Here is a 25,117-nt window from a genome sequence, read left to right as displayed (position 1 = left end):
GTTAGCACAACATCTCAGATCCTTTGCAAAATGAAATACTCTTGTAAAAACACTACACTACACTACTTTATAAAAATCATATTTTGATACCATATGGAAACACACGTTTCATATGACTTAATTCTGTTTGAACCGTTGTGTGTAACTTTAACACCTTTAGCAATTCTAGCTACTTCTCAGTGGTTAGAGTATGTTACGTAAGTAGGAGAAAGTGTAATGCAACATTCTCACCAAACACTACACAAGACCAGTGCTGCAGACTGAGACTATCAAAATATCAAATCAGTCAACATGTAGAGAAAAGAAAGAAAGAAAGAAAAAACCCTTCCAGTTTTCATGCTACAGCAGACAAATCCAGTAGGGTTTACATTACAGTAAAAAAAAAAAAGGCTACAAACAATAGCTACTACGTTCTCTCTTCACCTACAGTAGCTGGATCAGGCCAGATAATTTAATCAACATCACAGGTGATATCCTCAACATGTGAAGTCTTGAATGTCCACTCAGGTCACAGGCGTCCTCCATGGCCTGAATGAAGGGAACCTGAGCCTGAACCTGAACCTGGGGCCAGAGACTGAAACCCTCCATCGATGCCCAGAAAAACTCCTGGAAGGAATACAACTGTAAAGTGTGGATGGTCGCAGTGTGTAGGCTATTGTTTTGCAAAAAGTGTGAGGCTGACAGCCTGACACTGTGCTTATAGTGGTGCACATCACTTGATAATTGTGTAATACCTACTTTTGATTTTAGTGTTTTAGCAATCAAAAAACAAACAAAAAATTGTAACGTGAGATTTTTTTTTACAGTCTATGCGTGAGATACTAAACACACAACAATGCTTACAGTAACCTGTAGTGACATCTGGTGGCCAACATAAGCGACCACAGCTGTTACCTGCTATTCATAAATAACAGCACGTAGGTGAGAAATATGTAATGTCATATTTAATGATAATTGCAAGCAGTATTAAAACATTTATATATAATAGTAATTATTATGTGTAATTTAAATACAGCGGCAGATGTGTCACACACACTAATGAAGCCAGAATAAGGAGGAACTGTGCTCGTTCCGCCTCTGATTTCTCTCCGGATTGTTTTTGCCGTTACACCTCTCGCGGCGCATTCATTCCGGTGCCTGTTAGCCTTTAGCTTGTTGACAGGATTGTCTGCGCTCATTGGAGGCGCCAACTGGACTGGTTATTGTGATGCTCCTCTAGAAACGGTCTCCATCTGGATGCAGACATGGCGCTTTCGATGGAGACGCAGCTCCAGAGCATATTTGAGGATGTTGTGGTAATTAGCATCTTTATGAGCTGCTGGCTTTAAAGCTAACATTTGTTAGCATCTCACACAGCGTTAGCCTTTCCCCCTTCACTCACGCTAGGTCTGCAGACAGATCACTACAGCAACGTTTCTGCAGAGAGTTCATGTCTGTGTACCGGTATTATATCCAGTTAGTTTAACCTGATGAGATAGTTCAGCTTTCATCACTAACACCAGGCTAACTTCAAAACACCGGAGGCTTCAGACTCTGTGCATTGTGTCCACAGGCTCCTGAATTAAATTCATGAATTCAAGTTGATAACAGTCATCCATCGCTAACTTGCCTTTTCACTTTTGCAATGTATCAAATAGAGACAATAAGCAAATGTTTATGCAGCATTGTTTCAAAATACGTGAGAGTTAAGTGTCCATCCACCATTCTCATCTCTAATACTGATTTATTACAAAGTCTAATATATTGTATCATATATTATAGTGTTTATAAAGCATTAGATATGGGAAGTAGTACCTATGCCACCTACATAAAGCTACTTTAAAGATCATGTTCAAATAGTGCTGCTGTATCTGCATTTCAGAGCTCTGTTTAACAACACTTCAGCCTGATACACCACTTGTTTTTATATTTATTCATTCATTTATTTGCTGGGCGACTGGAGCACTTGTAAGGATGGGACATATTTTCAACACAATTTGAAGTGGCAGAGAAGAGGGTCTGAATGCTTTTCAATCAGAGATTGGTTGATTGTTGATTTATTTTTTTAAATAAACCAACAAAAAATTCAATAACTATATTTTTCCTTTGTGCTATTGAATATAGATTGTTGTTGTAGAACAACATGTTCATTTTTGCCTTTCCTATTAAGGGTTAGCTTCAGGGTCATTATCATTACTGAGGTTGTTATGATCAGGAACAAAGATTAAACTAACAAAAGGATTAAAGAAAAAGTATTTTATGGCCCTCTAGCTGACATTCTATTAATGTCGTCTCATATTTTTCTCCTCTCAGAAAACGGAGATGATAGAAGAGGCCTTTGCTGGGTAAGTTGATTTGAAACACAGACACACCTCCTCCTGCACTGTTATTATTTAGTTTAGTCAAGTTTTCACTTGAAGAATGCATGGTGTTAGTTTGTCGTATTGAGGCAGTTTCATGCCAGTAGTACTTCAATCAGCAAAAAGAGCAGTATTGAACATGTACAAATATAAAATGCCTTTAATATTGTCTCTATATGTGGTGGTTTAGGATGTTCATGGACACTCCAGAGGACGAGAGGACTAAACTGATCAGTTGTCTTGGAGCCTTCAGACATTACTGGGGAACGCTGCCACAGGTCTGTGCACACTCACAAGCAAACACACATTTACACTGATCAGGCCTAACGTTCTGAGCACTGAGAGGTGAAGTGAACAACACTGAATAACACTTCATCGTGGCACCTGTTAGTGGGATGTATGAGACAGCAGGTGAACATGTTGTCCTTAGTGTTGATGTGATAGAAGCAGGAACAATGTTCAGGTTAAGGATCTGATCCAGTTCTCCAAGGACAACTGGGTCTCTCATGTCTTATGGGCTGTTCCCAGTCTGCAGTGGTCAGGATCTATCAACAGTTGGTCCAAGGAAAGAAGAGTGGTGAAGCGGCCACAGGCTCATTGATACACGTGGGGAGAGAAGGCTGGCCCGTGTGCTTCCATCCAACAGACCAGATATTGTTACACTGAAGAAGTTCATGCTGCTTCTGATAGAAAGCTCTCAGAATACACAGCGCAGGACAGTTTGTTGTGTATTTGGCAACAAAAGGGACTAGAGCTGCAACAATTCATCGATTAATCGCACAATAATCGATTATTAAATGAATCGTCAACTATTTTGATAATCGAATAATCGATTTGGGTAGTTTTGTAAGAAAAAATCAAAGTCAAAAGTCAAATTCTCAGATTTCAGCTTCTTAAATGTGAATATTTCTGGTTTCTTTGTTCCTTTATGACACTAAAGTGAGAATCTCTTTGGTTTGTGGACAAAACAAGACATCTGAGGACGTCAACTTGTGGTTTGGGAAACACTGATTGACATTTTTCAACATTTTTCAACATTTTATTAACCAAACAACTAATCGATTAATCGTTTAAATACTCTACAGATGAATCGATAATGAAAATAATAATTAGTAGCAGCCCTAAAAGAGACCAACACAATATTAGGCAGGTGGTCAGAATGTTAATATGTCTGAGTGGTGCACATGTTGACTCATTAGCTGGGTTTTATTCTATAACTGTCTCCATGTGTCTCTGCAGGAGTCTCATGAACAGTGTGTACAGTGGATAGTGCGGTTCATTCACAGCCAGCACAGTCCCAAGAGAATCTCCTTCCTCTACGACTGTCTTGCGATGGCTGTGGAGACGAGCCTGTTGCCGCCAAGGTACAGACACTTACACACAAGGTCACACACAAACATACAAAGGCAAAAAGATTAACACCCTGGGCTTGGCAATGTGATTTAGTTCTGTAATTATCCAGTTAATTTGTTTAGATTTACTAAGGGTTTTGTTTAGGCTGTATCACTGTCAGCTCTTGTCTTGAGTGATAATTAAGACAGATGAATGATCCTCATGGTTTATGATCATTCCAAAATTCACTGTGTGATAATTGAAGTCTCATTAATACATGTCTATGTCTATCATTAATCAGATTATGTTTAACATGACCACATGTATGTTTGACCTCTTCTCTTCTGTCTCTCTGTAGGATGGTGTGTGTAGCTCTGATAAGCTCCGAGAGTTTGGAGTGGGACAGGACTCAGCTGTGGGCCTTAACTTTCAAACTGATCCGCAAGATCATTGGAGGGGTGGACTACAAGGTCTCACACACACACACACACTCTTACACTTAACAGGCACAGCAGAGACAAGTAATCACCCCTCATATAACTTTAATTAAAGTTAAACATATTTGACACAGCCGGTGCATCAGCTTCATGTAGCTGTAGTGAATTGCTGGTGGCTGGAGGTCATGCTGACACTACAAGGTCACTTTCCAGATACAAAAGTGTTTGTTGTGTTTATTTGGAGAGGCTTGATGACACAGAGAAACCATATCAGTGGGAAGTGTTTTAAGATATTAGTTCTCAAAATGGGCTCAGTAGAGAGATTGGTTTTCAGTCTATTTCCATCCTTAAGTAACACAATGACAGAATGTATGATTCAATTTGATCGTGGTTTCAAACAAGGCAATTAAAAATATCTAAAAATTCAGAATAATTCTGGAGGGGGGGCATGTGCTTTTCTGGAGACTCGGTGATCTTATCAGGCATCACAAAAACTGTCACTTTTCATGCATGTTTTAAAGGTCCATCGTAATAATTGTCAAGGTTTATTGGCAAAACCTGAATATACTACCCCTGAGTAGTGTATCACTATAAAATAAAATGTGTTTGGTTTTTATAGTCTATGATTATTCTTTCATATACTATATATATAGAGTTTTGCGTTCATAAATAAACCAACAAAGAAGAAGGAGTAGGAAACAGCAGACATATTGTAAAATGGTTTAGATCATCACCTCATCGCTCCTGAAATACTCCCAGTTGTGGTAAACACGTTTTTTTGTCCTCAAAGGCCACCGTCACTTTGCCGACGGGAGGGGTCAGTGAGCGGCTGAGCGCTGCAATATAGAATCTAAATGCTGGATATCATGATTTTCCCCCCATGTAACACACTGGACCTTTAAACCTGAGGTCTTTAATCTCTGAGTATGTTGTAATTGTGTGTTTCAGGGTGTCCGGGACCTGTTGAAAGCTGTCCTGGATAAAATCCAGACCATTCCTACCACTGTCAGCTCAGCTATAGTCCAACAGCTTCTGGCTGCCAGAGAGGTACAAGTCGCTCCATCGTTTATAATTTAATTTTACAAATGAACTGGACTAGCTTCATGTTCAAGGCATGTGAACAGTGTAATAGTAATCATTTCTTTTGTTTAAATATCTGTGTGTCTTTTAGGTAGTAGAATATATCCTGGACAGAAATGCCTGCCTCCTGCCAGCCTACTTTGCCATAACAGAAATAAGAAAACTGTATCCAGAGGGACAGCTGTCACATTGGGTAAGAGTGTGTCTGTTGTGTGTGTGTGTCTCTGTTCAGCTATATACTGTATGTGCATCTAACACTCTTTGTGTCTTGGGTCTTCTGCCCATTTTTGTCTCTCTAATCTGCAGCTTCTTGGCAGTTTGATATCAGACTTTGTGGACAGTTTTAGACCCACAGCAAGAATCAACTCTATCTGTGGTAGGAGACACAGAAACACACACACATTGGACGCTCACAGAACATTGATCAAAAAGAGTTTTGTGGTTCTCAGGGGTTCTTGTTTTTTTTGGCAATCTGATTAAAGCCTTCATTAATTCATTTTTTAAACAAAAAATAAATTCTAAAGGGAAAACACAGTAGAAACAACTTTCAAGACACAGAAATAGATCTGGGAAGTTTATATTGAGCACTGACTCAACATAATATACCACTTGGAATTATGAATTGTCGTTACTTCTGTATGTGATGAGTCATTTGGTGTGTGAATGTGTGTGTCTGCAGGTCGATGCAGCCTGTTACCAGTAGTGAATAACAGCGGGGCGATCTGTAACTCCTGGAAATTAGACCCCACCACTCTGCGCTTCCCCCTGAGAGGCATGCTGCCCTTTGACAAGGTAGCGTTGTGTTCATGCACACACACTTCACACAGCGATTGACAGATTCCCAGAAACAGTACAGTAAAAAGTTGTGTTTTCTTTTTTCTGATGGGATGTAGGACCTGTTTGAGCCACAGACAGGTTTGCTGCGCTATGTGCTAGAGCAGCCGTACTCCAGGGAGATGGTGTGCAACATGTTAGGACTCAACAAACAGGTAAATCCTCCTCCTTCTGCCTCGGCTCCTTTTCTAACACAGCAAACCAAGACCTCCACCTGCCCTCACTTCTCCTGTCCCCCACGCTCTCTTTATTGACTCTCCCCTACTTTGATCTCTTTTTGGCCATCCCACTTTCTGCCCCCCCTCTGCTCCTGTTCCACTTGTTCCTCTCCTTTTCTATTCTCCTCTCCTCTCCTCTCCTCTCCTCTCCTCTCCTCTCCTCTCCTCTCCTCTCCTCTCCTCTCCTCCTCCCAGTCAGCCTCCTTCTCTTACTTTGCTGTTTCTGTCCATCCATTTTCTCCTCTTATCTTCACCCTTTTTCTCCCTTGAACCCTTCTCCTCCCTCGTTACTCTAGTAACACAGCTATAAAAGACCGTATTTAAAGCAAGCCAATGCTGTGAGCTTGACCCATAATGCACTGGTGTTAGCTTGCCCTGTTGAGTTCATGCAGTCTCAGCTCAGCCCATCTCATCGATTGCAGCCATTGACACATGTTGTTGATAACAGAAACCATTGATCAGTGTCATAATATCGGTTTGTCTTCATATTTTGAACCATGGACCAATCACCCAGAAGCTGGTTTGCATGTTTTGGATGGGCTGAGTTGATGCTAACTGTGCTGAACGGACAGTGAACAACCTAGCCCCTTTAGTCACCACTTTCTCTCTCTGTCTCTCCTTTTCCCCTTCTCTGTTTCCTTCTCCTTCTGTCTTTGTTTCTCTCTTCTTTTCTCTCTCTTTTGTCCTCTGGTTGTGTGTTGTGTTTGTCTGTCTCTCTGCCATGCGCTCTCTAGACTCTGAACATTGCCCAGGTATGTCCTTGTTCCTCTTGCTGGTCACCTGACCTATGAGCTAACCAGCCCATTGGACGCTTAGCTTTTTAGACCCACTGATGTCCTACAAGTGGGAAGGTGGACGAAAAAAAAAAAAAAACGAAAATTGAGTAAAGGGAAATGCCACAGAGCTTGAAATGGTCACAGCAGGGCTTCTTAGAGATACAGTGGATAGAAAGACATGTGTGGCCGTATAAAGAGTGGGCATACACACAGGCAGATGAAAGTATGATAGACAGGCCGCAGTAGATCGATGGACAGGCGGCCATTTATGGATTATTAACCACGGATGAGTTGTTCAGTTAATAAGATGCTGGCAGGTTAACTCTCTCCTGTCACATTCCTCAAGTACCTTATCTCTGTTTTTAGTGCAGCAGCCATTAAGTCTATTGATGAAGTCACAGATGGCCAACTCTGTCTGTGAATATTCACTATCTCTGTAGCACCCCACACACACACACACACACACACACACACACACACAGAGTGCAGACCTTTAACATTTTAAGATATTACGCTATCTGTTGGACGTGACAGGATCAATTGAATTAGCCGACACTATATTCTGGTGACAGGTGTGTATTCAGTCTCGGCCAATAAGCTGATGAACTTTTTCTGACTGTAACCCTGCTGTTGACACTTCAAGTCCTGCTGCTCTGCATGTATGGATGTAGTCTGGTGCGTGCCTGTTGTCGGCCAGGTCCTCTTGTGTCTGACCTAATGCTGCTACTTTGTGTTGCAGTGACCTGGGCAAAACCTCACTATTTTTGACTGAGTAGTGGTCTCCACTTGGGCATCAGTATATGTTGTTGTTGTTATCATTGTGTAATTACATGAATCAGCTGGAGGCAGTGTAACTATCTTGCCAGCCTACCAGCTAGCATTGGATTTGTGTAGTGAAGCAGGAAGATTGTTCAACACTTACCACAAAGAAAAATATAAGAAAGTCCAATTTCTTATCGATTGAAATGTTAATTTATTTCTACAGGGCAGGTTGGTTGGGTTTTGGTTTTCCACAGCAGTGAACTGTGATGAGTTAAATTACAGTCTGCACTGGCGGTTGATGGACCTCCAAAAATGATTTTGCCTCACTGACATGTCTTCTTCTTTCAGTCCAAATTGAGTTTTGACACTTTGTTGTTGCAAGACATTAGCAAACCTAATTCTCATGCAAATTGGGCCATCTAAAATGATCAAGGCTTGTAATTTGTAAAAGTCACACTCGGCTAACTCGATCCTTTATAAGCTGATACACTCTCTGAAGAAAGCCTCCCGGCTACTGATGGGACGATGCGTCTGTTATTAAATCTGTGATAGCAGCGGATGAATGAAAAGAGACAGGGAACATTGCGCAGTGTGATGCAAGCCAAAGACTCCTCACACCGAGTTTTCACTCAGTTCTGTTTTATGTGAAGTGTTGGACCGGTGTTTTGCCCAGGTCGGCTGATGGGTGATTCTGATTGGCTGTCTGTCTGGATGAGTGAACTCTGACGTGTGTTGCATGATGTTCACTGGTTAATGATGCGCATACATGAAAGAGGACAGTAGTTCTGGAGGGTTTTAGCCCGTATGTTTCACATTATACCTTGAAGATTGTTAGTGTTTTTATAAACTGATGTCAGTCAGAAATAGGGATGTCACGATTATACATTTTCTTGGTAAGATTATTGTCAGAGAAATAATCACGGTATTACGATTATCAAGATTATTATTCACTAATTAATTTCACAACACTATGAATGTGTAAAATCTAATATAGTCAAAATATAATTACATTACTCATTGTTTACACAAAATATTTCAAGTATCTATTAATTGACCAATTCTTAATCCCCAGGGGAAATGTTTGAAATATCCAGGTCATAAATTGTTATCAAAGCAAAATGTTTGAATTTATTTGAATGGTTTTTTGTTTTGTTTTGCTTTTTTTTTTTTTAATTAAAAATGACACGCTAACATTTAAATTCCTACCAATTCAATGTTACGTTAGTTAAATGGACCAGTATCTGTGCATTGACCTTTATTTTTGCGCACATCTGCCGATAAGATTCCAACATCAATTTTTTGTGAAAGTTAACAGTATTTAGGAATCTTTACGATCAATAATTGTGGCGTTTAATACCACGATTAATTGTGAAAACAAGTAATCGTGACATCCCTAGTCTCAAAGGCTCCTCTTATGGTGGTTAACATGATAAAATGATGAAAGTAATACAAATGAAAAGTAGTTACCCTATCACCACAGACATTTCCTCTAAAATTGCAGCACAGCTAATGCAGCAATGATCATCCTTCATGTTCCTCTCTTAATATGATCATTAGTTCACTGACTAACATTACACAGCTCATCCAGACACCTAGATATTATCCAACATGTAATCACACATTAGTCTGTGGTTGATGAACTGACTAGTCATACTAAGCTCCAGGACCAGGGCTGAGAAATTCCTAACAGCAGAGTGTCAGTGGCAGACAGATGGCCTTGTTTATTTGCTCCACAAGCAATTAGCAGCAGTGATTATGACTGGTGGCTGACAGAGAAAATCATGTATAATGGAGTATTTGGTCATGTGTTTTAGGTTGTTATGTGCTAAATAATCTGTTTCATTAGGCTGCCATTGTTTAGGATGTTAACAGGATAGGTGGGATGGCAGTCAGACCAGGGTTTTGTCGGTGGGAGACTGGTGTTTTTGGACATAGGTGTGTGTACGCTGTTTGGCTGATAGCAGATGGGGACCCTTCTCTCTTTTTCCCTCTGTCTCTCCCTCCTGCTCTCTCTCTCTTTCTGTACCAGCATGTGTGTGTGTGTGTGTGTTGGGGGCCGAGGAGGAGACGTGACGTCAGCCTCACAGCTCCTCTTTGTCTTTCCCCATCGCACAACTTCCCCACCTACCCACGTCCTGCATGCAGGAATGAATTGCACTGTTTGGTTTGGTTTGGTGTTTAGTGCTGTGTGCTGTTCTGTGCCACATTGTACTTCTGCTCTGTGCCGTGCCGTGCCGTGCTGTTTGGTGCTATGCTGTGCTGTGTCCCAGTTGTATGCAAAGGACTGTGTAGAGCAGGGATCCCCGCTCCTGCTCTGTCTCTGCTGGGTGAAGTTAGTTGTACAGTGTCATGTCTACAGTCTTCCTGGTTGTCTGCCACCTCCAGCCCACACAGAACAACACACTCCGCCTACAGCTCCACAAGGACTGTGTTCACTCCACTATCTGGCCTTGGGGCTTTGATGTCTTGTTAACCTGCCTCCCCCTCTCTCCTGCCATTTTTCTGACTCTTGACCGCCCCCTCCCCTCTTTCCTTTCGCTTTATGTCTTCCATTGAAATTCCCTTGTATAGTATATGAAACATATGGAAACCTGTTGTTCCTGCATGATCGGAGAACCTCCACAAGGCCTCGGCAAAACAGAGCTTTACTTTTGTCAGCGTTCTAATTAGGGACTAGGGATGTCACGATTACCGGTACTTGTTTTCACAATTAATCGTGGTATTAAACGCCACAGGTAATCGTAAAGATTCCTAAATACTGTTACTTTCCCAAAAAGATGATGTTGGAACCATATAGGCTGATGTTTGCAAAAATAAAGGTAAATGCACAGATGCTAGTCCGTTTCACTAACGTAACATTGAATTGGTAGGAATTTAAATGTTAGCGTGTCATTTTTAATTAAAAAAACAAAACAAAAAACGATTGAAATAAACATTTGGTATAGATAAAAATGTATGACCTGAATATTTCAAACATTTCCCCTGGGGATTAATAATTGGTCATATTAATAGATACTTTAACTATTTTGTGTAAACAATGAGTAATGTAATTATATTTTGACTATATTCGATTTTACACATTCATAGTGTTGTGAAAATAATTAATGCATAATAATCGTGATAATCGTAGTACCGTGATTATTTCTGACAATAATCGTACCAAGAAAATGTATAATTGTGACATCCCTATTAGGGACCGATTATCGGCATGGCCAATAATATCAGCCCATATTTGGCATTTTTACGATAATCGGTATCGGCCATTTTTTTTCACAGATAACCGATAAAAAATTATTTTGGCTACGATGTGTTGAGGTTTGTGTTGTTCTATGTTTGTGTTGGTCTTTTCATCACAGGTTTTCACAGTGTACAAAAAACAAACAAACAGTATACTGTATTCAGTCTGATCTCAGGTGTGTTGTTCTAAACATTTTTACGGCGAATGAATATCGGTTCTAAATATCGGTTATCAGTTTCCTTAATTACTGATAATCTGTATCGGTATCTGCCCTAAAAAATCGGTCGACTCCCAATTATAAAACATGGGCTTTAACAGTGTTTACACCACTCCACTCATTGATGGACAATCTGATGAATCACCATGTCTATAAAATGTGCTTTTATTAAATTTAAATTTTCTGCTTCATTCATTTTGACAAGATGTCCTAAAACTAAACTAGTCATCTTCATGCTGTGTCAAACTTTAGAAAAGATTCAACTTGAAAAGATTGTGATGATTGGAATGCAGGCAAATTACTGTAGCTATGTTAGTTTAGCTCCTCCATAACAACATCACTGGAACATCCCAGAACATCTGGAGATGGAGGTAAAGGGAGAGGTTAACCCAGCTGGCAGAGGCAAGAGGGAGCTGCAGCCCTGCATGCAGGAGATGGGAAGAGGTTTTATAAAATCAATTTCTAACAATGGCTCACGCATCTATTAACATTAATTTGTATGTGAAGTGTGTTGATGATAACCTTCCTCTCATTCTCTCCCACCCTCTGTCTGTCTTTCTTTGTTTCTTCTCCCCTCCTTTTCCCTCTGTCTTTACATGTTTCCCTCACCCTTCTTTCTTTCTGGGACGTCTTTCCTTCCCTTCCTCTGTTTAACCTCCTCTCTCCCCTGCCCACTGTTCTCTTTATCCTTTAACACTCCCCTCCTCCCCTGACAGCATAAGCAGCGCTGCCCGGTGCTGGAGGAGCAGCTGGTGGACCTGGTGGTGTACGCCATGGAGCGCTCCGAGACCGAGGAACACTTTGACGCCGACATCGGAGGCACCAGCCAGCTGCTGTGGCAGCACCTCTCCTCTCAGCTCATCTTCTTTGTGCTGTTTCAGTTTGCGAGCTTCCCACATATGGTGCTGTCATTACATCAAAAGGTGAGGAGATGATGAAGGTGAGACGCCGGGAGGCTGAGCCCACTAAAAAAATGTTTGGACTAGAGTCGCACAGAGGGGAAGGAGTGCTGAAGTACATCACTGATGTAAATCTTCAATGAATCTGATCAGAGGAATTATCTTTACACTGCGAGTCAAGCAGATTGCAGGCAGCTCGGGTACTAACAGCTGCATTTCTTCTTTTTTTTGATCATACTTCTTTTTTTTTTTTTTTTTTCTTTTCTTTTAAAGCAAATTACAAGCATTGTGTACATCTGATATCATATCAAAAATGACATCAAATATTATGGAAGAGATATTACACACATGGGCGTAAAAAGGCAAAAAGCAGGTAAGCCAGGAACAGAAAAAATAAAAATAAATTTTTAATAAAAGATAAACAAATAAATAAAATAAAATGAAAGTGAATAAATTAGTAAAAAAAAACAAAAAAACATACATACATGTACATATGCATATACGGTATAAGTAATAATAATAAACATAAGAAAATAAAAACTCAAAAGATCCATATAGACTATATGAATAATGCATAAATCAGCTTTAACAATGTTTTACATTAACGTCCCCCAAACAGATGAATTTCTAACTTTCCCCCAGTCGCGTACACACAACCCTTCAGTATGTAAATACTGTACCAGCTCTCCAGCCTCTCTAACTCCTAACTAACTCATTTAGAAATAAATAATGAAACAGAGTACAGCAAGCGAGAAAGTAGAACAGCATTGAAGAGCTGATGAGGCTTGTTTTGTTTGGTGTTCGTCTCTCTCACTCTGTTCCTCTTGCAGCTTGCAGGCAGAGGGCTGATTAAAGGGAGAGATCACCTGATGTGGGTCCTGCTCCAGTTCATATCAGGAAGCATTCAGAAGAACGCGCTGGCCGACTTCCTGCCCGTCATGAAGCTTTTCGACCTGCTTTACCCAGAGAAAGAGGTTCGCTTGAGCTAAGAAATGATTTTGGTCTACCGTTATTAATACCACTTGTGCCTCATTTGAATTGATCTAATGTTTTCTACTGTGTTTTCATTAGCAGCTGTAGAAGTGGTTGTTTTCTCTTATATGGATAGATTTATTTATGTTTTTTCATCTCCCTCTCCAGTGCATCCCAGTTCCTGACATTAACAAGCCTCAGTCCACTCACTCCTTTGCCATGACCTGCATCTGGATCCACCTGAACCGAAAAGCTCAGAACGACAACTCCAAACTGCAGATCCCCATACCACACTCTCTGAAACTACACCACGAGTATGTATCTTTACAATACTCTACCATGAAGTATGTAGATGTGAAACAGTGCCACCAATGTAACCATTCAGTTCAGTTCAGTTCAGTTCAATAGACTTTATTGTCCTCGTGGGGAAGCAGTTTGTTCTGTGCTTGTCTGATAACAGACTCCTGGTACATTGTCTGGAGGCATGGACGGTTCTTAACCCCCATCATTTTCACAGCTGTTTGTACCGCATGAGAGGTCTGTGATTGTAACTGCACCGTCAGATTACTGAACCAGGCTGTAATACCATATCTTAACACTTTCCACTACTGCGTGTTAAAATAACAACATGAATTTCTGCTCGACTCTATATACTCTTAAGTCTGTGCTGTTGAAGTCTGGAGCTCAGACTATTATCATGTGACTTCCAGCTGAGTGTGTTATCAAGACCTGAGTGATGGGCACATTATCAATAACTACAGGCCTGGGGTCACCTACGGCCTTAGGTTTCCATTATCCTCTCTCCAAAGAAATAAACCCCATGAGAGCTGCTGTGTAACATGATGGCCTGACCTCCACCACTCCTGTGTCTGTTAGGTTCCTTCAGCAGTCGCTGCGGAACAAGACTCTGGGCATGTCCGACTATAAGATCGCGCTGCTGTGCAACGCCTACAGCACAAACTCTGAGTGCTTCACGCTGCCGATGGGCGTCCTGGTGGAGACCATCTATGGAAACGGATCTATGAGGACTAACCTGCCTGGCACCAACTGTATGGCATCAGGGTCTGTCACACCGCTGCCCATGAACCTGCTGGATTCACTCACAGTACATGCAAAGATGAGGTGAGAGTGGAGATGATGATGACTAGGGGAAACAAAGTGTTATTCATTATTAGAATCTATGTATACTGTTCAGAGGGACAGACTAATATGACAGATTATTTTACGCAGGTCTTCCTCTACGTCTTTGTAAGTGTCAGTCTGCCTGTCTGTCTCCAGTCTGATCCACAGCATTGCCACTCGGGTGATCAAGTTGGCCCATGCCAAATCCAGCACTGCACTGGCCCCTGCCCTGGTGGAAACATACAGCAGGCTGCTGGTCTACATGGAGATCGAGTCACTGGGCATCAAAGGATTCATCAGTGAGTAGATTTTAATTCACAGTGGTGAAAACCAGTGATGTCAGATGCAGATTTACCCTCATTTTAGCAGTTTTGTTTTTGACTATCAAAGTGTTCAGATTCACACATGATCAAGCTGCATGAGGACGAATCAAGAAAAGAGTTAAGAAGTAAAATGTAAGAAGAAATGATCAGGAAATACCTTCCTTTAAGTTAAACTGACACAAATGAAGTAAAGCTGTGTTTACTGAGGCGTCTGAGGCCGGTTTGCCTCTGGAGATGCTTCTTTATCTCCAAAAGCTCTATAAATAATTATTATGATGGTGGATATGTGTTAATGTTTAGGCCTGAGAAACAAAAACAAAGCAAAAGCAATCACACTCTTTAAGTGTAAAAGTCTCTAGTATGTTTGTGTGTTTGTGTTTAACGTGACTCTGTGTGTCTGTCCGTTCAGGTCAGCTGTTGCCCAACGTGTTTAAATCTCATGCGTGGGGAATCCTTCACACTCTGCTGGAGATGTTCAGCTACAGGATGCACCACATCCAGCCACACTACAGAGTCCAGCTGCTCAGTCACCTGCACAGTCTGGCTGCCGTGCCCCAGACCAACCAGAACCAGCTGCACCTCTGGTAATGTCAACACACACATCCAAGATACTTACTGTAACTCACTACACAATACTGACACTCCTAAAGTACCATTGTCCCTAAAAGTCAATTCAAACCTCACAGCAAACGAGATTGCATGAGTTCACAGTCACTGCAGAACTCCAGCTACACTCTCAAGGGCCTTTCACACCAGAGACGTATTTTTCGTGCGAATAATATGTGTGTCAATGTTTTTTTTTTCGAACCCCGGTTTTCCTTAAACACCGACCGCGAATGTTACGCGGCGAAAATGCGATACAATTGTGTGTAGGTAAGGTAGATTTTCGCCCGGCGAATAAACGCATCAACCAATCATGTAGCGTGAAAAAGAGGTACGTCACAACACCATGACAACAATGTAAACAACCTGTGTCTCTCACCAAAGACGGTTTAGAAATAGCGATAGAGTGTGTTTGCTCTCACCACCTTCTGATCAGATATTGATCAGTGATCAGACAGTGAGCTGCTGTGTTGATATAAAAAGTTGGTAACAAGACAGCAGTGGCATAGCGAATACGTGAGGGATAATTAACAAGTAGTTGTGTTAAACAGATTTACGTAAGACATGACGTGGAGAAAAGCGAAACTTTAGAATATAATTGTCGCATCTGTCGCATATTCGTGTCGCTGCCCGTGTGAATGGTTTTGATGCGAAATATTCGCCGCCAAATATTTCGCAATTCCGTGTCGCTTATTCGTTACGTCTGCGGTGTGAACGAGCCTTAAGGAGCTGATGATGATTATAGGAACCAGACCAGATTGTTAACCTTTGTGTGTACTGAACTTGAATCATATTTCATCTTGATTCTTGTCGTCTGCACAGATGAATTAGCCTCGTAAACCAGCCTCTCCCGGAAGTGCATTTCATTTAATTCCGAGGGAGAGTCTGGCCTCATCCCCATTCTAAGCGTTTGGACTGAAACCCTCAGAAGGCCGAGCCAATCAGCATCGCCCGCTGTGATTGACACAGCACGTTGGCCAATCAGGGACCGACTGGTGCAAAGCCCCGTCACTACACCAACTTGCTGATTGGCTGAATGGGATTGTCTGTCAACGCTACTACCAAAGATATTAAACCGTCTTTGCTACTACTCCCGCCCAGCTCCTGCCCACCCCAGACGCTTAGAATGGGGATGAGGCCAGACTCTCCCTCAGAATGAAATGAAATGCAGTTCCGGGAGAGGTGGGTTTACGAGGCTACAGATGAATACCACTTCCATCTCAATCACCACTGTTACAAATATAAAAAAATAATCATGATGTTGTCTGAGAGCTGTTGACTTATTACTCTGTTATTAACTTCTCAATACAATGTGACGCTCAACAGAAACTTGTTTCACTACAGAAACATTAACCCATTGTTTGTGTTGTTTGTATCGACAGAGAGAAAAAGGAAAGCTCAAGGCTGATGTCATCATCTCTAGTTGTCTTAACGTCTCTGTCTTCTGCTTCTCTCCAGTGTTGAGAGCACGGCTCTGAGGCTCATCACAGCGCTGGGCAGTTCGGAGGTCCAGCCCCAATTCACCCGCTTCCTGAACGACCCGAAGACGGTTCTGTCAGCCGAGTCTGAGGAGCTGAACCGAGCCCTGATCCTTACCCTGGCCAGAGCCACACACGTCACAGGTAGCACTCGCTCCGGGTTCACTTCTTCACATATTTTCTTTTCTTGAAGTCTGGAGGTTTATTTGTTTCCTGTACGTAATGCTCCAACACTGTGCGTCTGTTTAAAGACTTTTTCACAGGGTCAGACTCCATCCATGGGACTTGGTGTAAAGACATTCTCCAGACCATCATGAGCTTCACGCCTCATAACTGGGCCTCTCACACTCTGTCCTGCTTCCCTGCTCCACTACAGGTGCAAATGCGGTCACTTTGGCTTTGATGACACCGACAAACTCAAAGAATATAATTTTTGTTTTCTTTGAATCAAACTCCCTAACCCTGTCGTATCGACTCCCACCCCTCCATCTCGTCCAGGCCTTCTTCAAGCAGAACAACGTCCCTCAGGAGTCTCGTTTCAACCTGAAGAAGAACGTGGAGGAGGAGTACAGGAAGTGGAAGTCCATGGCCAATGAGAACGACATCATCACCCACTTCTCTATGCAGGGCTCCCCGCCACTCTTCCTCTGTCTGCTGTGGAAGATGCTACTGGAGACAGACCACATTAACCAGATAGGCTTCAGGTGGACATTTGTCTTTTCTACACATCTCTACTGTTCTGTATTAGTTTCTCAGCTGACAGTAACTGGTGAGAGGTCTCTAAACAACATCTGTGGAAGAATACAGATGATGTTGTGGGGTGATGATGGTCTGACTTTTTGTCCCTCAGGGTCTTGGAGCGGATCGGGGCTCGTGCGCTTGTGGCTCACGTGCGCACCTTTGCAGACTTCCTTGTCTACGAGTTCTCAACCTCAGCAGGTGGACAGCAGCTCAACAAGTGCATCGAAATCCTCAATGACATGGTCTGGAAATACAACATAGTCACACTGGACAGACTCATCCTGTGTCTGGTAAGATCAGACAAGCACACTGAAAAATAATATAATGTTAATTAGATGCTTCTCTGTAAATGACTGTGTGTCCTCCTGCTTTTGCCTCCTTCCTTCAGGCGATGCGTAGCCACGAGGGCAACGAGGCTCAAGTCTGCTACTTCATAATCCAGCTGCTGCTGCTGAAGCCCAACGACTTCAGGAACAGAGTCAATGATTTTGTGAAGGAGAACGCCCCCGAGCACTGGCTGCAGAGCGACTGGCACAACAAACACATGAGCTACCACAAGGTACACACAAACATACCTCTCGACAAAAAGCTGGAATCAAATTGCCAGTAATCCGATTTAAAAACACAAAATCAAAATAGGAAAATTATTGTGATATAGCTTGGTTAAAGGGACATTGTGTAACTTCTCCTGTTATCTATTCACGAAAATCGATTATTTCGTTCAAAAGTCTGTTTTTCATTAACTAGTAACCACCCCCATCAACAAACTGAATTGTTCCGGTAAGCTCTGAATTTGCCGTTCATATCATTCATATTACATCGAGGGGGTAAGCCATGTTTTTACGTTCAGTGGCAGCGTGACGGTAGGAAACCACGGAAACTCACCGGAGACACCGGAGCTGTCGGTTCAAAAGTCACCGCGGTAACGCAGTGAGGAGGAATGGAGCGTTACACTGATGCTGCATTCAAGTGCAGTCGGGCAGACGGCCGTCGGTAACGAACCGGATGTTATTTTAGTCACAGAAGTCGAGAGAAAGCCGGTAAAACGTGGGTCAGGTAAACAATACAACATCGCCATGACAACATATTGTCACGTGTATTGTTTTGCCTCGTGCTGACGGACCACTTGTTTACACAGAGGCTTGTTTATGCCGTTACGTGCAGCGACTGTCGTCCGTCTGCCGTCTGCCCAATTTCACGTGAATGCAGCATGAAAAATATGATTAAGTTGCTTGTGATATACAACCACAACGCTAGATAGGAGTAATTCCTACACAATGTACCTTTAAATACTAAAGTTTGTTGTTGTCCTTCCAGAAATACCCAGAGAAGCTGTATTTCGAGGGTCTTGCAGACCAGGTCAACCCCCCCATGCAGCTCCAGCCTCAGTACCTGCCAATCTACTTTGGCAACGTGTGTCTGCGCTTCCTGCCCGTCTTTGACATCGTCATCCACCGCTTCCTGGAGCTCCTCCCCGTCTCCAAGTCTTTGGAAACGCTGCTGGATCACCTGGGAGGCCTGTACAAGTTCCACGGTGAGTCTGCAGTAAATACATGGATTAAACATGGCACCGGGAAGAAGAAGGGAGGTCGCCTGGGATTTGAATTCATGAGCTTTTGTTTGTACAAGCTCAGCTGTGTTTACTGATGTGCTTGTGTGCAGACCGGCCTGTCACCTACCTGTACAACACACTTCACTACTACGAGCGACACCTGAGGGACCGGACCAACCTGAAGAGGAAACTGGTGCACGCCATCATGTCCTCACTGAAGGTACACAACAACACACACACTCAAGTTCATATATCAAAGGCTGTAACGATGACGATGACAGTATTTATAAAAAATCAGTCCATGTTGTCTGATTGTATATTACTGTACACTGTTATCGGCAGCAGCTTTCTGACAGTGTAATGTTTTGACAGGACAACCGGACCCCTGGTTGGTGTCTTAGTGAGACTTACCTGAAGTTCGGCATGAACCCCAGAGAGGACATCGTGTGGATCCCTGATGACACCTACTACTGCAAGCTGATTGGACGCCTGGTGGATAATATCCTTTATTAACCTCTTCCAGTTGGTGGATGGATGTGTCACTCACTGTTTCTACCTGCACAAAATATTCTAATTCCCCAAAAGACCAAATTCCTTCCTAGCTAATGATAATGAATATTACCCCAATTGATTGCTTTTACTGCAATTAAAGGGCCCATATTATGCTAAATCCACTTTATACTGATTTTGTAGCAGTTCTATGTGTTCCTGTGGTTTTTATCTGACGCCTGGAGGTGAAAAAAGTCTGTTCACTTCTTTAATTAATTGCTTCACTTTTTGAGATTGTCTGCCCAAACAGTCCAGCTGGAAATGCAGCTGCTCTTGACATCAAGAGCAGCTAACTCCACCTCCCATTACTTCCTTACCCCCCCCCTGGGCCAGTTTATAAAGACGTGAGCTCCGCCCTGTGAGATTTTTCCGGAACAGCCACAGTATGAAGCAGCAGCCCAGGTGTGAAGTTATCAGCTGCAACAAGCAGCATGAACATTTATTTTTCCGGTACCAGAGGAGCGGTACCACCAGTCGATCTTTTTATATCACCGACTGAAAAGCAGCCATCCGTCATTTAAAAATGAAATCATGAACTGTAATGAGAATCAGTACTGGAGAATATTGTAAAGGTACCGCTACTCATCACAGCGCTACCGTTCAATTAAGTCCTCATCACAGAATGAGAGCACATCTGAACGAGGACCAAGTCTCCTCTCCCGGCATAAAACCACGTCTACCACGTCTTCTCATCAGTCGGCACCGTGCACAGTTTGCACCTCAGTTTCACTTGTTTTTTATTTGACAGAGTAACTTTGTGATGGCTGTAGGAGTCTCTCCATGTTTCTCCTGTGCCATTAAAAAGGAAACATTTACATTTTTTCAGACAGGAAGATAGTCTCACAAACAAGGCTATTCGATTTTTTTTTTTATTGGACAACTATTCCATCATTCATGCGATCATTGCCCATCCCTATTCCCAATGTCAACATTAGTGTATGGTACCAGTAGCAAAAACACAGTAGACATGGTTTACACATCTTATTTGCATTTCAAGGTGCAGACACAGAAACAGCTCGTTCTCAGGAGAGCTCTGGAGAGACACTTTTAGATCAATGAGATTTAGAACCACAGATTGATTTGGGGGCGATACACTTATGGTTGAAAAACAGTGTAATATAGGATCTTTAAAGGTTGTTTGTATTAACATGTACTCAAATACCAGTCTTTCAAAATGTTTCAAAATAAGTGCCTTTGGAAATAGGGGCATTAATTCAAAGTGGGGATCTCTACCCCAACTCTTGTCTAGTTTGTGTTCAATAGACAGAGCTGACAACTGGCAGTGTCACTAACTCCAGCTGAGATGTGCCAGATGCAGATCCAGATGTACACGATAATACATGACAAGAATGAGCCTAAATCCTGAATACTTTGGCATGTTGAAGTTGAATCAGAAAAAGGCCTGTCACAACATTACCCTGATGCTGACTAACAGGAAGCCAAGTGGTACCTGAATAATGTATTGACTTAAGTGCCGATACTCCCTTATTGCCTCTTTACTTTAATGTGAGACAGTAATTGTTTGTGGGTCTGCAGTTAATTTAATCTCGGTTCATTTTAGTGCAGCCAGTGGGGTTGTAACAATGAAGAGGAGTTATTGAAAACAAGGTGGAAGCTGTCACAGTGGCTCATGTGTCAACAGACAAACAGTGCTCCAGCCACAGAACAGACATGTAATTAAAACTGGGATGAACACAACTTTGCAGCCGATGAAACCTCGCTGCCTCCTCCTGTGACGTTTCCCCTCCTTAACCCTTTATCACCCATGGCTGGAAAGTCGCCCGGTCCGTTCCCCAACTGCGACTGGAGGTTCAATGAGTTCCCCAACCCGGCGGCCCACGCCCTGCACGTCACCTGTGTGGAGCTGATGGCTTTGGCGGTGCCGGGGAAAGATGTCGGCAACGCTCTGCTCAACGTTGCGTTGAAGAGGTACGTTTAGGTTATGTTGAAGAGATTTAAGAGATTGTTAAATCTCAATGGATCCTTCCTGGATAATGTAATAATAATATGCTTAAATAAAATTTAAAAAAAGGTATGATGGATGAACAGCATTTCATCTTCAAAGAGAAAACAGCTAAAAAAAATCACTAGTTTGTGCTTTTGAAAAAAAGTAAAAGTTCTTTTCAGCACTCTGGTAGTATGTGTGTTTACACTGGTGGTTTGCATTAGAGCCGCAACCATTCATCGATTAATCAAACAATAACCGATTGTTAAATTGATCATCAACAATTTTGATAGTCAAATAATCGGTTTGGGCATTTTTTAAAGAAAAAAAAGGCCAAATTCTCTGATTTGTGGACAAAACAAGTCATTTGAGGACATCATCTTGTGGTTTGGGAAACACTGATTGACATTTCTCAACATTTTTAAACATTTTATTCACCAAACAACTATTTGATTAATCGTTTACATAATCAACAGATTAATCGATAATGAAAATAATTGTGCAGCCCTAGTCTGAATTATCCCTGAAAGCATCAGTTGACGCTGTCCTCCTCCCTCTCAGCCAACCCCTGGTACCCAGAGAGAACATCACAGCTTGGATGAACGCCATCGGACTTGTCATTACTGCACTTCCTGTAAGAGAACCACTCCCAAAAACATCCTCACACTTCTTCACTGTATGATGAGGTCACATGACGTTTGTTCACCATGACCACTCTCCTCTCTCAGGAGCCCTACTGGATCGTTCTCCACGACCGCATCGTGTCCGTGATTGGCTCTCCAGCCCTGACATCAGAGACGGAGTGGGCGGGCTTTCCCTTCGCCCTGCTGGACTTCACAGCCTGCCACCAGAGCTACAGCGAGATGAACTGCAGTTACGTGCTGGCGTTGGCTCACGCCGTCTGGCATCACTCATCCATCGGGCAACTGTCTCTGATTCCCAAGTAAGGACGGCTTCAGTCTCTGGCTTGTTTCTCTTTTCTCTTACTCTTTCGGTGCTTTTAATACTTTTTTTTATCCCAGGTATAATTAATGATCACCCTGTCATCATAAATCTGTGCGTCTGTGTTTGTAGATTTCTGTCAGAGACTCTGAAGCCCATCGTCCAGACAGAGTTCCAGTTGCTCTACGTGTATCACTTGGTGGGACCGTTCCTGCAGCGCTTCCAGCAGGAGAGGACACGATGCATGTTGGAGGTACACACACAAATTTGACCACCGATGCTTTAGATCAGGGGTTCCCAACCACCAGGCGGGGGACCGATACCGGGCCGTGGAACATCTGGTACCGGGCCGTGGGGATGGGTTAAATGCAGAGAAAGAATTTCACTGTACTAGCTGTATATGTGACTAATAAAGTACCTTTACCTTACCTTACCTTATATTGTATGTCTAGACTAGACCTCGGCTCAATCCAGGGGGCGGAATGAAGGCTGTCTTTCAAACTGCCTCTGCACGCAATAGGGTAGCGCTACGACTAATCAGAGCAAAGAGCATTTTTTTCGCTACCAGCGGAGCAAGTTGGTAGATTAAACTTTTCCCATATTCCGTCGGCAAAACACCAAATATATCCTTCTTGAAATGAATGACTTCAGTGCAGTTTCTTGCTCAACTTTTAAAGAAAATTAGCCTAGAAATCTAAATCTTAAGCCCAACGACTCTCTAAACAGATAGAGCGCTGTGATTGGTGAACACAAACGGTGTTCGAGACTCAACCCACCTACGGAGCAAATATATTTGCTGCCGCTAGGGTGCGTCTAGATTTCTAGGCTACTTCCGGCTGTTTTATTTTGGAAATTTTGCCACTTCGGTCTATACGACTTCCCAGCACTGCACAATTGACAGGCAGGTCCACACCACAAGCGTAAAAGAGTAAAAATAAAACACTTGTGGCCACGGTGATAAAAGGTTTGGGAACCTTTGCTTTAGATAACTCATAACTGTAATAAATTTGCATTATACGTTTTTTCATTACCATGAGTTTGACATAGTCTTTCTGTGTGTTTCAGATTGGCGTGGCCTTCTATGAGATGCTGCAGGCCGTCGACCAACACTGCCAACATCTCAGCTACATGGACCCCATCTGTGATTTCCTCTATCACATCAAATACATGTACACTGGAGACAGTGTGAAGGAGCAGGTAAGCTTTAGTCTGCGTATAAAATAGGAAAGGAACCATTGACATGAAACCAATTACCTGTTTTATTACTTTGACAGATGGCCATTATGGCCTTCTGCTTAATTACACAAGCATGTTCTTCTAAATGGAATAGTACAGAGTGATTAAAATAACACAATGGAACAAAAAATCTGACAAAACATAACTTGTGGGAAAAAAAACAGTAAATGAGACAAATAGAGACCTCGGTCGCTCAGCTTTCAAGCAGGGTGACATCTGTGAACTGGCTGCTACTCAGGAGACAGTTTTGTGTTTCATGTTTCCATTTTTAGTTTGAAACTGTCAACCCTTTGCCGCAAGACAAATCCCCTCGAGTCAATTAGAGGAGATGAAACTGTAGCTTCACTTGGTGCTTGAAGCTTAGACAAGTGGACTTTAAATCAGCTTTTCCAACCACTCATTTAATGGACAGAGCCACTGTTCATTATGGTACACAGAGGGCTGTCCTTATTCAGGCTACACCTGTTCTGTTTATGGGGGATGTGATTCAAAACAAGGGATGTTACATAAATGAATATGATGTTGAGCTTGAACCCAGACATCATCATGTTTGTTATTCTTCTCTGAGTCATTATTTTCATTCTCCTCCTCCTCTTATGGAATGATCCTTCTGTGTATTGATTTCTCCTCCTCCCTCTCCGTCTTCCTCCAGGTGGAGAAGATCATCATGACTCTGCGTCCGGCCATGAAGCTGCGCCTGCGCTTCATCACACACAGCAGCAAGATAGAGACTTCATCGTCGGCCGCCGCCGCCACCGCCACCTCCGCTCCCACCCCCTCCTCCTCCTCCTCCTCCTCCTCCACCCCTCAGCCCCCTCCCTCCTCGCTCTCGTCGTCCTCCGCCGCTGCCTCGCCCTCCTCCGCACAGCACACACACACACCGATGTAGGCGGCCCGGGTAAACACAAAAACCAGTTACAGTCACGAGGATGGACGTTTTACCCAAACATCACAGTCTAATATGTGGTTTGAGTCTTTGGAGACATTTCTGCCTTAGTTTTTCTTTTTAACTCGGACAACTGTCAGAGTGAGGACGATACATGTTTATTGTACTTGAATAAACAAACACTGTGGAGCTGGTTGTCTGTCCTCATCATCAATGAACTTCTGAAAACTCGTCACAGTGAAAAAATGAAGTTGCTGCCCAGGAAACAAAATTCAAAAGGAATCGCCAAGTCAGAATTCAGTGAAGGATCTCTAGCAAAACATTTATCAAAGTCTCTATAGCAACGAGTTGTACATATTCCCCAGGGCTGATGTGGGAGGGTCACAATGAAACAGCATCTTTTGTTACTATCATGACAGCCTTTTTTATCTTTGTCTGCAGCCATTTTTATAATGTATATTATCATTAGTATTTCATTAAAAAAGATTTTGGTATTCTGGTTTCAGCTTTTTAATGAAGTGTGTGCATGTGTTTGGATTGAGCTTTTCTTTTTTCTTTTCATTTTTATTTAACAAGTAAAGTCCAATAGAGGTATTTCAGGGGATACAATATTACTGGAATGGAATCTCAGAGCAA

General features: G+C 42.4%; 1 protein-coding gene across 2 annotated transcripts; it reads left to right on the top strand.

Moving 5' to 3' along the window:
* Positions 1 to 1,079: 1,079 nt before the first annotated feature.
* med23 (mediator complex subunit 23) lies at positions 1,080 to 24,992 on the top strand. 2 transcript variants are annotated; one of them, XM_085771556.1, is made up of 31 exons: positions 1,107 to 1,295; positions 2,293 to 2,324; positions 2,530 to 2,617; positions 3,579 to 3,703; positions 4,030 to 4,141; positions 5,057 to 5,155; positions 5,280 to 5,381; positions 5,495 to 5,564; positions 5,868 to 5,980; positions 6,082 to 6,177; positions 6,975 to 6,992; positions 11,950 to 12,156; positions 12,963 to 13,106; positions 13,273 to 13,418; positions 13,981 to 14,226; positions 14,383 to 14,525; positions 14,959 to 15,133; positions 16,611 to 16,774; positions 16,882 to 17,006; positions 17,129 to 17,334; positions 17,481 to 17,661; positions 17,760 to 17,930; positions 18,689 to 18,905; positions 19,034 to 19,143; positions 19,296 to 19,422; positions 21,236 to 21,401; positions 21,979 to 22,051; positions 22,146 to 22,360; positions 22,492 to 22,612; positions 23,425 to 23,556; positions 24,248 to 24,980. In XM_085771556.1, the coding sequence occupies exons 1-31, from the start codon at positions 1,245 to 1,247 to the stop codon at positions 24,482 to 24,484; spliced, it is 4,212 nt and encodes a 1,403-aa protein (XP_085627682.1). In that variant the 5' UTR covers positions 1,107 to 1,244; the 3' UTR covers positions 24,485 to 24,980. The 2 variants fall into 2 exon arrangements, with proteins under 2 accessions (XP_085627683.1, XP_085627682.1); XM_085771557.1 differs by lacking the exon at positions 6,975 to 6,992 and having other exon boundaries at positions 1,080 to 1,295; positions 24,248 to 24,992.
* The last annotated feature ends 125 nt before the right edge of the window (positions 24,993 to 25,117 follow it).

The sequence above is a fragment of the Trachurus japonicus genome, chromosome 24 (assembly GCF_045865225.1).
Source record: "Trachurus japonicus isolate A0001 chromosome 24, Traja_1.0".
Classification (NCBI taxonomy): domain Eukaryota; kingdom Metazoa; phylum Chordata; class Actinopteri; order Carangiformes; family Carangidae; genus Trachurus; species Trachurus japonicus.
The sequence above is the reverse complement of the archived record's forward strand: the minus strand, read 5'-3'. Positions and strand labels throughout refer to the sequence as shown.